General features: G+C 35.1%; 1 protein-coding gene across 15 annotated transcripts in view; it reads right to left on the bottom strand.

Moving 5' to 3' along the window:
• The window catches only part of MEF2C (myocyte enhancer factor 2C), a 163,517-nt gene that overhangs the window by 88,422 nt on the left and 61,961 nt on the right, over nt 1-13,134 (bottom strand). For 7 of the 15 annotated variants that reach the window (XM_057739499.1, XM_057739609.1, XM_057739595.1 and 4 more), the window contains one exon: nt 517-712. In XM_057739499.1, coding sequence (XP_057595482.1) covers nt 517-570 — 54 coding nt within the window. In that variant the 5' untranslated portion in view covers nt 571-712. Of the gene's footprint in view, nt 1-516; nt 713-2,519; nt 2,622-3,824; nt 3,954-13,134 lie in introns of those variants that run through there. The other 8 variants (XM_057739507.1, XM_057739579.1, XM_057739570.1 and 5 more) reach the window with 5 other exon arrangements.

Genomic DNA, 13,134 nt, shown 5'->3' with positions numbered 1-13,134 from the left:
AAGAAAATGGTATGAATTAACTGATAGTTCTTGTAATATTCTAGGGGGGTTGTTGTCAGCACAAAGTTAAATACTCTGGTTGTATTTCAAAGTCTCTTTTACTGTGAACAGAATGAAAGCCATTTTTATACAGGATACTTAGCCTATATCATAAACCTTTAAATGGAGGACCACAAAAGGCCTCGTACCCATGAAGATATGTTTGTTTGATGCTGAGTGCAGTGGAACAATATTATGCTTATTCACGTGACACACATGCAGCTCCCATTTAAAATTCATGTTTAAGTAAAAAGTGAATAATCATGAATGTGTAAAGTCTATTTCTTATAGAGAGATTTTTCCCCCTTTACTTATGAGACTATTAGCACTTAAACTGACCACATTTAATTCAATAAAACTTCTCTTAATGGATGTTTACAAGCTCAAAATGTTTTCAGTACCTGTAACATATCTGGGGGAAATGTAACAAATGGTCCACATAAATAATAATACAAAAAAAAAGTTTACCCCACTCACCTGTCTGTTACGTTCATCCATAATCCTCGTAATCTGAATCTTTTTTCTCCCCATAGTCCCCGTTTTTCTTCTCTCTCTCGTCCCTGAAATTATGTATTTTTTCCTTCCTTTTCTTTCTCTTTCCTGTTTCCTCCAAACAAATCTCCTCCTTCAGCACTTGCACTGCTCAGTTCCCAAATTCCTGCATTCGTTCCTGCTGAACAAAAAATAAAAATTAAGCACCAGTTTAATAGCAAGCCAGATTGGTAAGAACTGTCACATTCTAATTTTTTAAAAATAAAACTATACAAATCAAATGAATGAAAATAAGCATTTATTAAAAGTACATGGTATATCACATGCAGGAGCATGTCAAGTAGGAATGGTTTGTTTTAATGATTAAAATAATCTTGTGAGTAATTTAACAAGTCATTTTAATGACGAAAACTATGCTTTAAAGCCCAACACTTGAAATGTATCTTTTGCAAAGAGTTTCTTAACATTTTTAATGAAATTAGGTGACTATTTCACCCTCCTGTTATGAAAAATTACCTAAATCAGAGAGTTAATGAACCTTTGTGTACCTGTGTATGCTAAGTAGGGCAGCTAATTCATTTCTGAAGGGAAAACAATCTCATGTTTTGACAGCAGAGGTGATAACGTCCCTCGTTATGCAAATAGGATGGACTATTATGAAAGTGCTATTTGATATATGTAAATGTCAACTAATTTAAATCTAAATCCTTTAATCTTATTTTTAAAAAGTCACTGCTATGAGAACACTGTAAAAATAATGTGGGATATTTAATCTTACATAACAAGCAGCTATCAGCAGTGAGATCTCCTTTTCCTTTTGAAAGCCCTTAAGCTATTTCTTGAATATAAGAATCAAAAAAGATAATCATTCATGGAAAAGAAAGAAATGGTGAGAAAATTAGAGTATTATTCCATTTATAACTATACTTCTTAAAAGCCATCAGTCCCTTAAATTTAAGTATCTTAAAAAGACATATCATATCTCTTTGGGGAGTAAGATACAAAATTATAGAAGCTTGTCATATACTGGATATCTTTAGGCTATGAATTAAAATGAAAGAAGTGATTATCAATAACATAAGATAAACCTAGAGAACCCAGTGTATACCCCCCAAACGTATACATTTTCCTTTGTTTTAAATTACATCTGAAAATATTTGAGTGAAAGTGGATTGCTGTGAAATGTGGAAGTTAACAAAAAGGCATTCCACAATGGCTTCTTCATCTGCAAGTAACAGCTTCAATTACTCTATCCAGGCTTATGGCAAAGAGAGCCACTACTTTACACGCGGCTCAGAATTTCCCTGCTTATTTTAGTTGGTGTCTGACAACTGGCCTGATAAATTCCCACATGCATTATGTAATGCTAAGCCAACGTCCTGGCTATTTAATAGATTATTTGGCTCCAATTCAAAGTTATTGGAACAGGAATGGGAACTGTTACACCCTTGGTCTGATCCCATCAGCTGTCTTTTGATTTCTTTAATTTAATTTCTAAATTCTTTATCATCTTGAGTACAGTTTTTAAGTTTAAGTTTTCTCTGATTATCTAATTGCAAAAGCTATTATGATATAATTAGTTCTGGTGGATTAAGTGCTGCTTAAATACTAAGACCATCCATTCTCTTTTGCCCAATGCCTTCTATTAAACCGTAGTTCAGTTCTGCCTCTGAGAATATATATACATATACATATGTTGAGTAATATCATGACCACACAGTGCTCATCAAAACTATTACTCCAGCAGTAATTTTAAATGTTGGAAGTAGTTCAGAGTTTTAGAGTTATATACATAACACACATTTGACAAATAGACACGAAAAAATTAGCTATAAGATATATTAAAAAATCACATTAAAATATGAAAAATCCACAAAGTACAAATGCATATTCACTTTGGCCAAACACTGTCCATCTACCTAATTTTAGTGATGGTCTTAAATATATAACTCAACCAGACAACTTTCCTGTGTTTCCTGTCGTCTTACCTTAGAAGCAAGCAGCACGTTAGAATGGTATTTCCCATGCATGTGTAAGACCCCAAAGAGACAAACAGCCTTCCTCAATCACAGAAAAGCCAACCCATGAATCCACAGCAAATGCATGTGGGACAATTTCCTTTCTTTCATTGAGCTGAGGCCGGTGGCACTATCGGCTTACAGGACTACGCCTGCCTAAGCGCTTATTCACTTTAAGGTGGAAGGTCAGGGTGAACAGATTAGAGTGTGGAACGAGGCGGGGAAGAAGAGAACCTCTGCGGGTCCTGATTTCAAAACACAAATAACCAAATGAGTAGAGAAACAACCCTGAGGAAAAGTCTCCTCGGAAAGACAAGAGTTCCTGATGAATCAAACTTAGAAGAGTTCCTCCATCTCGCCACCCCATATTTCACAACTTTGAAATGAGGGACGCTTCTTAAAAAGAGCAGAGCAAGGATTTTCTTTTTTAATTCTCAAAACATGATGGGAAATATTTTACCAGAAAGAATGGATGTGTCGATATATATAAAATAGTTGATTAAAAATGACATTATATTTTCCTTTTTTTGAAATATGCAAGGTAATGTAGAGGGATACAAGCTTAAATTAAAAAAAAAATTAAAATATTTTATTTCCCATAAAAATGAATATTTCTTGAAGTATGTTGCCTTTTGAACATTTCTGAAATGCAAAATTTCATATAAGAACATATGCAGAATAAGATGCGGTGACGATGAGACTTCTCATGAAGTAAAATGTGCCTCGGAACATTCAGTTTAGAACATTAGATTATAGGTCACCACATTTCAAGGCTGTCAGTAAAAATTCAAAGAGTTAGGAAGGTCGACAATAGCTCAGTAGCTGTTTTCTCAGCATAACTATTTTTCTAACCTGATTTTTATGCAAAAATTATATTGTAATATTGGTTTCAAGTATTAATTTGTAGGAGGCCTAGAGAGGCTGAAAAAGATTATATAACTTCAGTAATCTGAAAAATTGTTTTGTATGTATATGAAGAAAAGAATCTAATAGCTAAACTACACATAGTAGAAATCGAGTTACACTGAGAACTTTCATTATGTACAATCAACCGTAGCTTAAAATAATTCCAGCAGCCTTGCTGCTAACTTCTTTCCACATGAAAGAAGAATTCTTGGAAAAGCACAGAGTTATGGAGAAACAATCAGTAATTAAAAAAAAAAAAAGAAAAGAAAAAGAAATACTCTATCATAGTTACACTATAGAGCTACAGTCTTCTGCATTTTTTTCTTTTTGCCAACCTAAATATAAGAAAAATAAAATCAGGCTGCTTACTAAAAAGGGGAACTTCATATGGCAGGCTTCTGTTCACTTTGAGTTTGGCATAAGCAGACAGATGAAGGCAAAGTGGTTTGAGACCCAAGGAGAGAAGTATTTCTTGTGGACAGATGCTAAAGATCCTTCTCCCACCCCGGCTCTCTCATTTACAAACAAGTTCCCTTGAGTGACACACACCCCCCCCCTTCCCCCTCTCCGCCCTCACTCTTTCTTGCTCTCTTCCTCCCTCCCTCCCTCCCACAAATCCCTCCCAGTAACACAGAAGAATCTTGACAGAATGGCAGGAAACACGCACAGACTGGTCAGGGAAGGATATGATGTCAGCAACCACGAACAATAAAAGGTGTAAAGGTGCTTCCTTCCCTAAACTGTTCCAGAAGTGTAAAATGGGAACCAAAACTCTTCACTTCCTTCTCTGAGCAGAACTGTCTGCATGTGCTGGGCTGCACACCCCACACAGAGAGGCCTTTGAGAGGTTCAGATAAGGGACAAGGAGAAAAACTCACACACGGGGACAACATTTCTAACTCCTATTTTTTTAAAACACCTAAGAAAAAAGTCCATTTCAGCTCTAGGTTAGTATTTTATATGACTGCTTTAAGAAATAACAATAAGAAAACAAACAAGTTCATTTTGGTGAAGTAGGAGATACACTGCTATTACCATCTACCATGCCTTACCAAAATCATCTGACACATCTAATGCAGCCATAGAATCTTAATTTACTCCCTCGAGGCAAATGAAGAATTCTATATGGCAAAGAGCCAAATGGATATATATATATATATAGTTTTTTTGGTTTTCTTTTTTTTTTTTTTTTGGGGTAAAAAACAGAATCATGAAAACTGTTAAAAGAAATCAATAATCAGTGTTTGTTGGGAAAATACATGGATTACTTCTTTGCCCCCACAGTTAAAAAAAAAAGATATACTGGGTGGTGATGGAGGGAGAGAGATTCCTATGTTATTGAAACTTTCAAAGTTCTTAAAAAAATTCAGATTAAGAACCAAAGTAACTAACATAAACTTTCAGTATGCAGTGAAACTATTTATTTTAATCTCATCACTATTAGGTTCTTTCTAACATGGAAATGGCAGTCTACCATAAGATTTCTGTAGGAAGAAAGCCACGTATCAAGTGGATTTGAGTCATCTTCAGATTTCAATCACCTTCCCACAACACTTTGATTTAGAAATTAAACATAACCTTCAGTTTTGTGTTTTGATCTTAGAGTGAGACTGCCATGCCACATTAAAAGATGTGGGAAGAAATTAATTCTCTGCTGCTAAACTTATCTTTGCAAAGCATGTATTTTGCTACAATAAGCACAGTGCAGTCACTTAAATAAAAACAGTCTATGAATAATGATAAAACATTAAAATATGTGATGTCAGTGTGCAATAAAGAATTCTGGTTTTCTTTTACTCATATTAGCAAATAACTTTCTCACTGACTCACATTTTCACTAACACTAGCATCTTCATAAAATGTTTTGTAAAAACTCCAGGCTGAAAACCAAGCATGCTATATCACACAAGAAATTATATGGTTAAATAAATACAAGCTGGATACTTAGCAAGGGACAAAAATGATCATAAGCCCAGTTGCTGCGAGTCTGGTATTACTAATTCAAACAATTAAATGATTCATTATTATTTTAAGTAGAAAACTTTGCTCGTTATGGTGCATCTAGATACATTTAACTTTCTACTTTATGATATGTTTGAAAGACATATGAGGCATGTAATTATATTTTCGTTAAAAGGAACAAGTGGAACTTTTAATGTTTTTCTCTTAAGAAGTATTCTGAACTTCAAAAGATATAACAATTATTAATCTCACTGTTACTCAACTACGTGATGTCTTATGAGTTAGGGAATATTTCCTTGGTCCTGAAAGTCATTCCACGTCTCTTTAAGCTTACCATGTGTTATATATAATTTTATATTACCCTAGCTATGAATGCAAGCTGAGTTCACTCTAAAGACACATAGTTAAGGCATCCTCTAAAGGATAATAAAATTACCCATTCTTCCCCACTGGATGAATACTACCATGCCAAACAAAGTTATCTTCTTGATTTATTCCAAGTTAATATGATGAATTTTGAGTCATCTCCAAAACAGTAACATAATATCACCCATACAAATAATAAACGTCATCTGTTTTTCAGTTCCCCACACCTGTCATGCTCCTTCCTACCACAGGGCCTTTACATATGCAATTCCTTCTGCCTGGAATTCTCCTCCTTCCCCTCTGTGCCTCCGTAACTTCTTCCCTTCCCTTGTCTCAGCATATTTCATCTCCCTAGGGCACTCTATGCTCTCCTGATCACATCAAATTCCCCTATAAGGACTCATAGCACCACGTCCTCCTTTGTAGCACTTGTCACAATTGAAATGGTGTGTCTGCCGTCTTCCTCAACATCTGTGGACCAAGTCTGTTTTGTCTGACCTTTGCATTTTCAGTTTCTACCCCAGTGCCAGGCATATTGTAGGAGCTAATAACTGTTAGTTGATTAACGAATTAATTCATTAAGATTTTTTCTCTCTCAGGTGAATATTTTCTTCAGTCACTATTTTTAATGACTACTAAGAACATGTTCATTTATACAGAAGCAGACTGATAACCTCACTTAATCTTTCATTATATTTAAAAAGCATCTCATGTATGGAATAAGAATAATTTATACTGAGAAGTGGAAGTTGAATGGATTCTGGAGTCAGGAAAGCTCAGGGTCTGAACTCTACTTTGGTACTTAAAAGCTGAGTGATTACAGACTAATGATTTAATCACTTGGAATCACTATTCCCTCCTGGCCTTACAAAAAGTTGGGAACATACTTCATCTGCAGGATGGCTGTAATCATTACATGTGGTACTACAGGTGAAGACTAGGCACACGGCAGGACTGGGAACATTGCTTACTGCTTGTAAGGTTGCTTCAGTTTTGAGGCATAAATTGAAAGTCATACACAATAAAGTTATCAAGTGAATCCTAGTCTTTCCATATACCATGAAGACTCACTTTACAGAGATAATGATCAACTTCTAAAGGTAACAGCTCATGTATCCATCAACAATAATCATTATATGAAGAAAAACTTACGGTGTTATAAAAATTAAGAAATTTCTCATAAGTATCAGTCATGGAAGAGCTTCAGGCTGCAAAAGCAGAAATAACTAGGGAAATATATCAATTTTCCCAATGACCATGGCTGCTGAAAACTCTACATTAATGTTTCTAGTCCTACTTTAATATCTTTCCCCAAGGACAAAAGGAGATGAAATGTATGTCAAAAATATAATAAGGCTAAAAAGGAACTCGTTTTGAAAACCCCTGCAATTAATTTAATAAGTGGGCCTAACCTGCCATGATCACCGATATAAATCATTTTATTTACACAATTCTAGAATTTAGGAGACACATACCTTTAAACAACTGTATTGCATTATAAACAATTCAATAAACACAACAGAAGCACAGCTTCCCTGTCATGATCATCCACAGTATATTTTGCCTTGGATATTTTTTTCACACTAGAGCTTAAACAGCATCCTCCAAACGCCATGCTAAAATAAACTCCAAATGGTCGAAATATGTCAAAAGCCTTGTGCTATCCAACCACACCACAGTTTTTAGTCTTTCTACATCACATCGAGTAATTAAGTCAGGGTTCCATCAAGTCTTTGTTTTCCTAAATTTTCACAGCAGTGTGGCCACCATGTTTTCTTTCAAAGGCCACTTGGTGATGTGGCAGGGTTCACCCCAAAGGTAAATCCGGCACTGTCCTCATCACAAAGCAAGAGCTACTAAGCATCACAGAGTGTGTTTTGTTCCCCAGCTGTAACCTCACCAAAAGCACATGCAGCTGGATTTTTTGTTGCTATTATTGAACAAAGCAAGTTAAGCACTATACAACACCAATACCAGTGAAACAGAACTGTCAGCCTTCAAAGCAAGCTGAAACGGGAGATGTTGCTGTTATAAATTTTCATCTTATGACAAAAATCTGAATTCCCAGGCATTTAATGATCCTGTCAGAAAAATCTTACATCCTTTATTTTCTTAATCTTTAATACATCATATTTCATTATTAAAATGTAAATATTATACACATTTTTTTCCTCAAAAGCCTGTGTGTATTAGATATAGTCTTCAGCCTTACTAATGTGTTGTGTGTGTGTGTGCACACGTGCAGATGGAATATTTTCCTACGAAACTGCACCAAATGTTAAAAACACATCTTAGTCTTTCATAACATGTGGGTAAAACAAGAGTACATTTTAAGACACCTGAGTAGTCCTGAGTATTATCATTAGTAAATAATCACAATAATAATAGGATTGTGATATGAATGGTTAAAAGGACATTCTAAGTAAAGGCTAAGTAATCAAATAACACTGTATTCAAACATTACATTAAATGACTGAAAATTATGTCCTTGAAAACAATTTGCCTCTGTTGTTATTTACGTTACCAATTTATGTAACATTTAAAGATGACGTTGAAATGAGAAGAAATACTATTGTCCTCCTGTGAATGTTTTTGTTCTACATTAAGAACATGCTTGATAAATCATCTACTATATACATTCATTGGATGTCATTTACTTTGGTTTCTAGCTAAACTTTAGAAATTTAAAACATTTACATAGAAACCTTCTATGCTAATTTATATAATATTCAAAATGCCATAATCATATCTCAAATCATATACAGATATTTGATATTACTATTATATGTGGCTTAACATGGAACCCAGTGATTCACCAATTTTTCTATTTCTCTTCATCTCCTTTACAGCATCCTAATCAACCTAATTAAGGCTTTGTTCATCTGAAACCTCTGATGACAATTTGTTTAACTCTATCCCACTGTGGTCTTCTTATAAAGAGAATTAAATCTGATCTTCTGACAGCAATCATTAAATGATCCCAACTGGCCCCAATTAAGCCACATGGCTCACGGGCTTTCATATAGTTAAGTTCTCTGTTTCATTTACACATCATTCTTTACCTTGGTTTATTTTCTTAAAGCCAATTAAGTATATATGTCTTATCAAGTGGAACTAAATTTCCTTGTGTCCACTAGCTGAAGACAGGGCACCGCCTGACTCCACAGTCACACCGAAGCATCATGCAGGACTCCTGAAGCCTTTCTCTCTAGCCATAGTGCTATTAATGAAAAAAAAACTATATTTATTTACTCAGGATGACATTGATGCACGTGTACCTTCTCAAAATGGTACACATGTTTAAACAGTTCTGGCTAACAAATCAATAATAACTTTTCATTTGGTTTATTTATAGGGATCTTTTAATAGAGTAGTACCTGCATTTAGTTGAGTTTAATATTTTTTTTTTTAACATTTGAAATGATCTCTTTAAGACCCTCTAAAACAGAAGTAGCAAAGTAAGACTTCTGAAGTTAACCTTTCTTACCCTTAATTTCTGCTCTAATTTTTTCAAGTATGCTCAATTGCAAGTTCTATAATGATGTTCCCAGGCCTTCCTATGTGCGCAGGTAGCCTCAGGATTTAGAGCTCATTGATTGTGTGCTACTCCAGGGAAACGGCTGATTAAAAACAGCCTCTTGAGGAGTAGCTCCTATTCACATCTGGCTCATCTTATTCTAAACTCTAATACCTGTATGGAAATATGACCCCTAGCTTTGGCTTTGGAGAACCTCAGCTTACAGATCCTTTACCTTAGGTAGCAAGGCAGAAACATAGTGAAATTAATCCCAATATGACTGGTGTCTGACATAGTTTCTGAAGACCTTAATCACTGCCCTGACTATTTTCCTGTGAATATAAACAAATGGACTGTATTTTTATATCTCGTCTAACAACAGCTATCACTGATCACCTGCTGTTATGCGATGCAGGCTATCTGCCACAGTTCTCAGAGTAGATGGATTAGAACATATCTGTTCATCCCAATCGTACATTAAAAACTGACGTTAGGACAGACGACTGGATGGAGGTTATGCATCTTACAGGACATTAACCTTGATGGAACATGTAATTCTCTTTATCACTTGACCAACAGATGTAACTACAAAGAAAAAAGAAAATGCAATGGAATCTTTAGCATTCTGATGTTTGGCAACACCTAGAAAAAAAGAATATGTGCATTTTCTTCATGATGGCTAAATATATACTTGATCAGCTCTCAATAAATAACTGTTCTTTTCCTCAAAAGAGGAAAATTCAAAACATTTATTACAAAATGCCGATGATTTAGAAAACACCACTCATGAATGACTGACTTTTCTACAAAACGTCTAACAAATGTATTAAAATTTTAGTAAAGCAAAACAGACGCTGGGGTGTTGTATTATGAAATATTTCTCACTGTATTATAGTAATCTCCAATAAGATTTGATGTTAATTTTAGAGCATGCTTCTGCTAAAAAGGGCAAACCCTGCAACAGATTTAGTACAAAGAAGCTGAAAATATCCTGTGGAAAAAAAAAAAATCTGTAGCGAAATCAGCCAGCCCAAATCCTGCCATTACTCAGCACTGCAGTGACGTGCGGATGTTTGTCGTGGTTTGAGGAGCCAGCAGGGGTGGAAACTCTACACACTCGACTCCAACATGATTGCAATTGAACCTCATCAAAGTAAGAGCTCATAATTTGTCACAGAAAACAGCCAATTAACATATGTTAGAAAAAGGCTTCATAAAGATAATATATGATTAAAGACCCGGTGCAGCTGTTGAAAATCAAAACTATGCATTTAAAAGAGAAATCTCAGCCTGAGCTTCCGTATGGTTAAACTGATAATGGCTACTATGATTTTTTTTTTTTAAGTAGAAAAATATAATTACAGTGCTTCTCATAAGTTTGGGGTTATGGCAAGGGAGAACTGGGTACTGTGGCACTATTTACTAGGCCTTACTTAGTTCTATAAATAGTAGAAGCCCTTGCCAAAACTCTGTAGTTACTTTGTTATAGTGCTATTTTAAAACACAGACCTTCATTGTGAGCTAAATGGCCTTCAGGATGCACTTTGTAGTTAGAGCATTCCTCTCAAAACTATATCCTCTCTTTATCTGTGTAAAACTCCAGGACAAGAGGACTCTACATGACTGCTCCTCTGACTGTAAAACACGCTAGGGCTGTGTAACGCACGGTTTTAATGCTTCAGAACTTTTGTCAGGGCTGGTGGTCAGGAAGGGTGACAGTTAAATGTCAGAAATGTGATTAAGGTGCCTGTACACAGTGCAGATCCTCTAACGGGACACAAGGCAGGCTATCTGCCCCCGCTCTGGAGCAGATGAACTATGTGTAACTACACATATTTGGTGTATTCTCAACATAGATTTTATTTTTTTGCAGTTTTTTTCCTGTAATTGATATCTAGTCTCATGGCGTGGTCTGAGAAGATGCTTGATATGATTTCAATTTTCTTGAATTTGCCGAGGTTTGATTTGTGACCCAAGATGTGATCTATCCTGGAAAATGTTCCGTGTGCACTTGAGAAGAAATCAACACAGATTTTAAACTAAACTCTAGCTTGGACTACGTGGGCAATCAAATCCTGGCTAAGCTGATGTCATCGGAGGCCATGAGCCAAAAGCATGATGTTTAATATTACAGATATCAATGAAAAAGTCTGATCAACAGTCACAGAGACATAAATGCTTCAAGCACGATCCTACGTGCCAGAGACACCAATGTGAACAAAACAAAGGTCCTGGTCATCATGAAACTGAGGCTTTAAAGGGAGAATGAAGCAATAAACAAGGGGACTAATACAATGCTTTTAGATAGGAAAATGCTACAGAGAAAATACCACAGCAGAACAGGCTAGGTAGGCGGTGTCCAAACAGGAAAGGGCTGAGGTGGATAATGCTGTCAGGGAAGGGTTATTTGAAAAGATGACATCTGGGGAGGGATGTAAACCACGGATGGAGCAAGGCTACACGTGGAGGGTGACTACTCCAGTGCTCTACCGGTCACTGGTGGTACAAATTTGGCCATTTCAGAGTTTCCTAAACCTTAGTTTCCTCAGCTATAGAATGGGAATAACAACACATATATTTATAATGAGGTTGTGAGGCTCACATAAAAAAACAGATCCACATTCATTTGTAAAAATTTAGTTGGATGCAATTTAATTTCTTAAATTCTCCGTGTAAACTTTTCTTCGCTTTAACATTGGTTAATTTTATGGAAATTATAAATACGTTGAAACATGAAGAATACAGTATAAGGCAAAAGGTTTCTAAATTTATATTAGTTGAATCCAATGGTGTGTCTTCCCGTGAGATGTGGCTACTTCACTGAAGTAGTGCCCACTGGTTGAAATAGGTCTTGGGGATATAAGTTCATTTTGCAGTGCTAAATATGGACAGTAACATGAGTAATCTGACAAATACAACACAAAATTTCTGCAAATGTAAAATACAGAATTATATTTTTAAAATCAAAGTCTAAAGACTCTTTTAGAAATAAACAATCTCACAACATTACTAATGTAACTAAGTCATTGTTTAAGGTTGATTTATTTCCTCTCTCATAGGGCCCAACTCCCAAGCAATCAGCACAGTTTTGATTAAGATCTCAGTGATAATCCCAGTGTCTCACTGAATGGGAAATATTCACATATCTTTGGACACACACATCCAATGAGAGTAAGCTATGTAGCCTCAAGCAAACAGATTAATTTCCAACTTAGAATGAATAGACAAATTGAATCATCTAGTATGTTTTAAATTAAAGCATTTTTAAGAGGAAAAATACAAAATTGAAGGATTATGAACTTTAATAAATAGGAAATTAGAAAGAAGGACAATAGACATTTTAATTTTAAATGTTATAAAATATAAATGTCCAACAAAAAACTACAGTATTTTAAGTAAGGGGAGGGGTCAAAATTTCCTATTCAAGGAAACCTTATTTAAGGAATAATGGGTATATATTTTCAATTCTCCTTCCCCTGTCATTTTTTGGAGGAGTAGTATAAATTTGATCCTTTTTTCCATCATTGTCTTTTTATGTCCTATTTGGTGAACAGAATTTATCAGTTTCAAAATACAGTAAATTGTACAATTTACCATGAAGCCTAAATTAACACTAATCTGTTTTCACTATTATTGGTTAAATGCCCTGAAAAAGAATCACAAATTTGAAAAGTTTTTTTTTAGTCAAGCTGTCTTCTTTCCTTTCCTAAATGAATCACGGTATAGACATTATTCTAATAAAAACTAGCACAGTGTTTTATTTTATTCTCAGTGCTAACCAATACTTCACACTACATACTCACCTCCCACCCTATCTTGTAAAATGACCTTTGG

Source organism: Hippopotamus amphibius, chromosome 1 (genome assembly GCF_030028045.1).
Source record: "Hippopotamus amphibius kiboko isolate mHipAmp2 chromosome 1, mHipAmp2.hap2, whole genome shotgun sequence".
In the NCBI taxonomy this organism is placed as follows: Eukaryota; Metazoa; Chordata; class Mammalia; order Artiodactyla; family Hippopotamidae; genus Hippopotamus; species Hippopotamus amphibius.
This window is presented reverse-complemented; position numbering and strand designations above follow the sequence as displayed.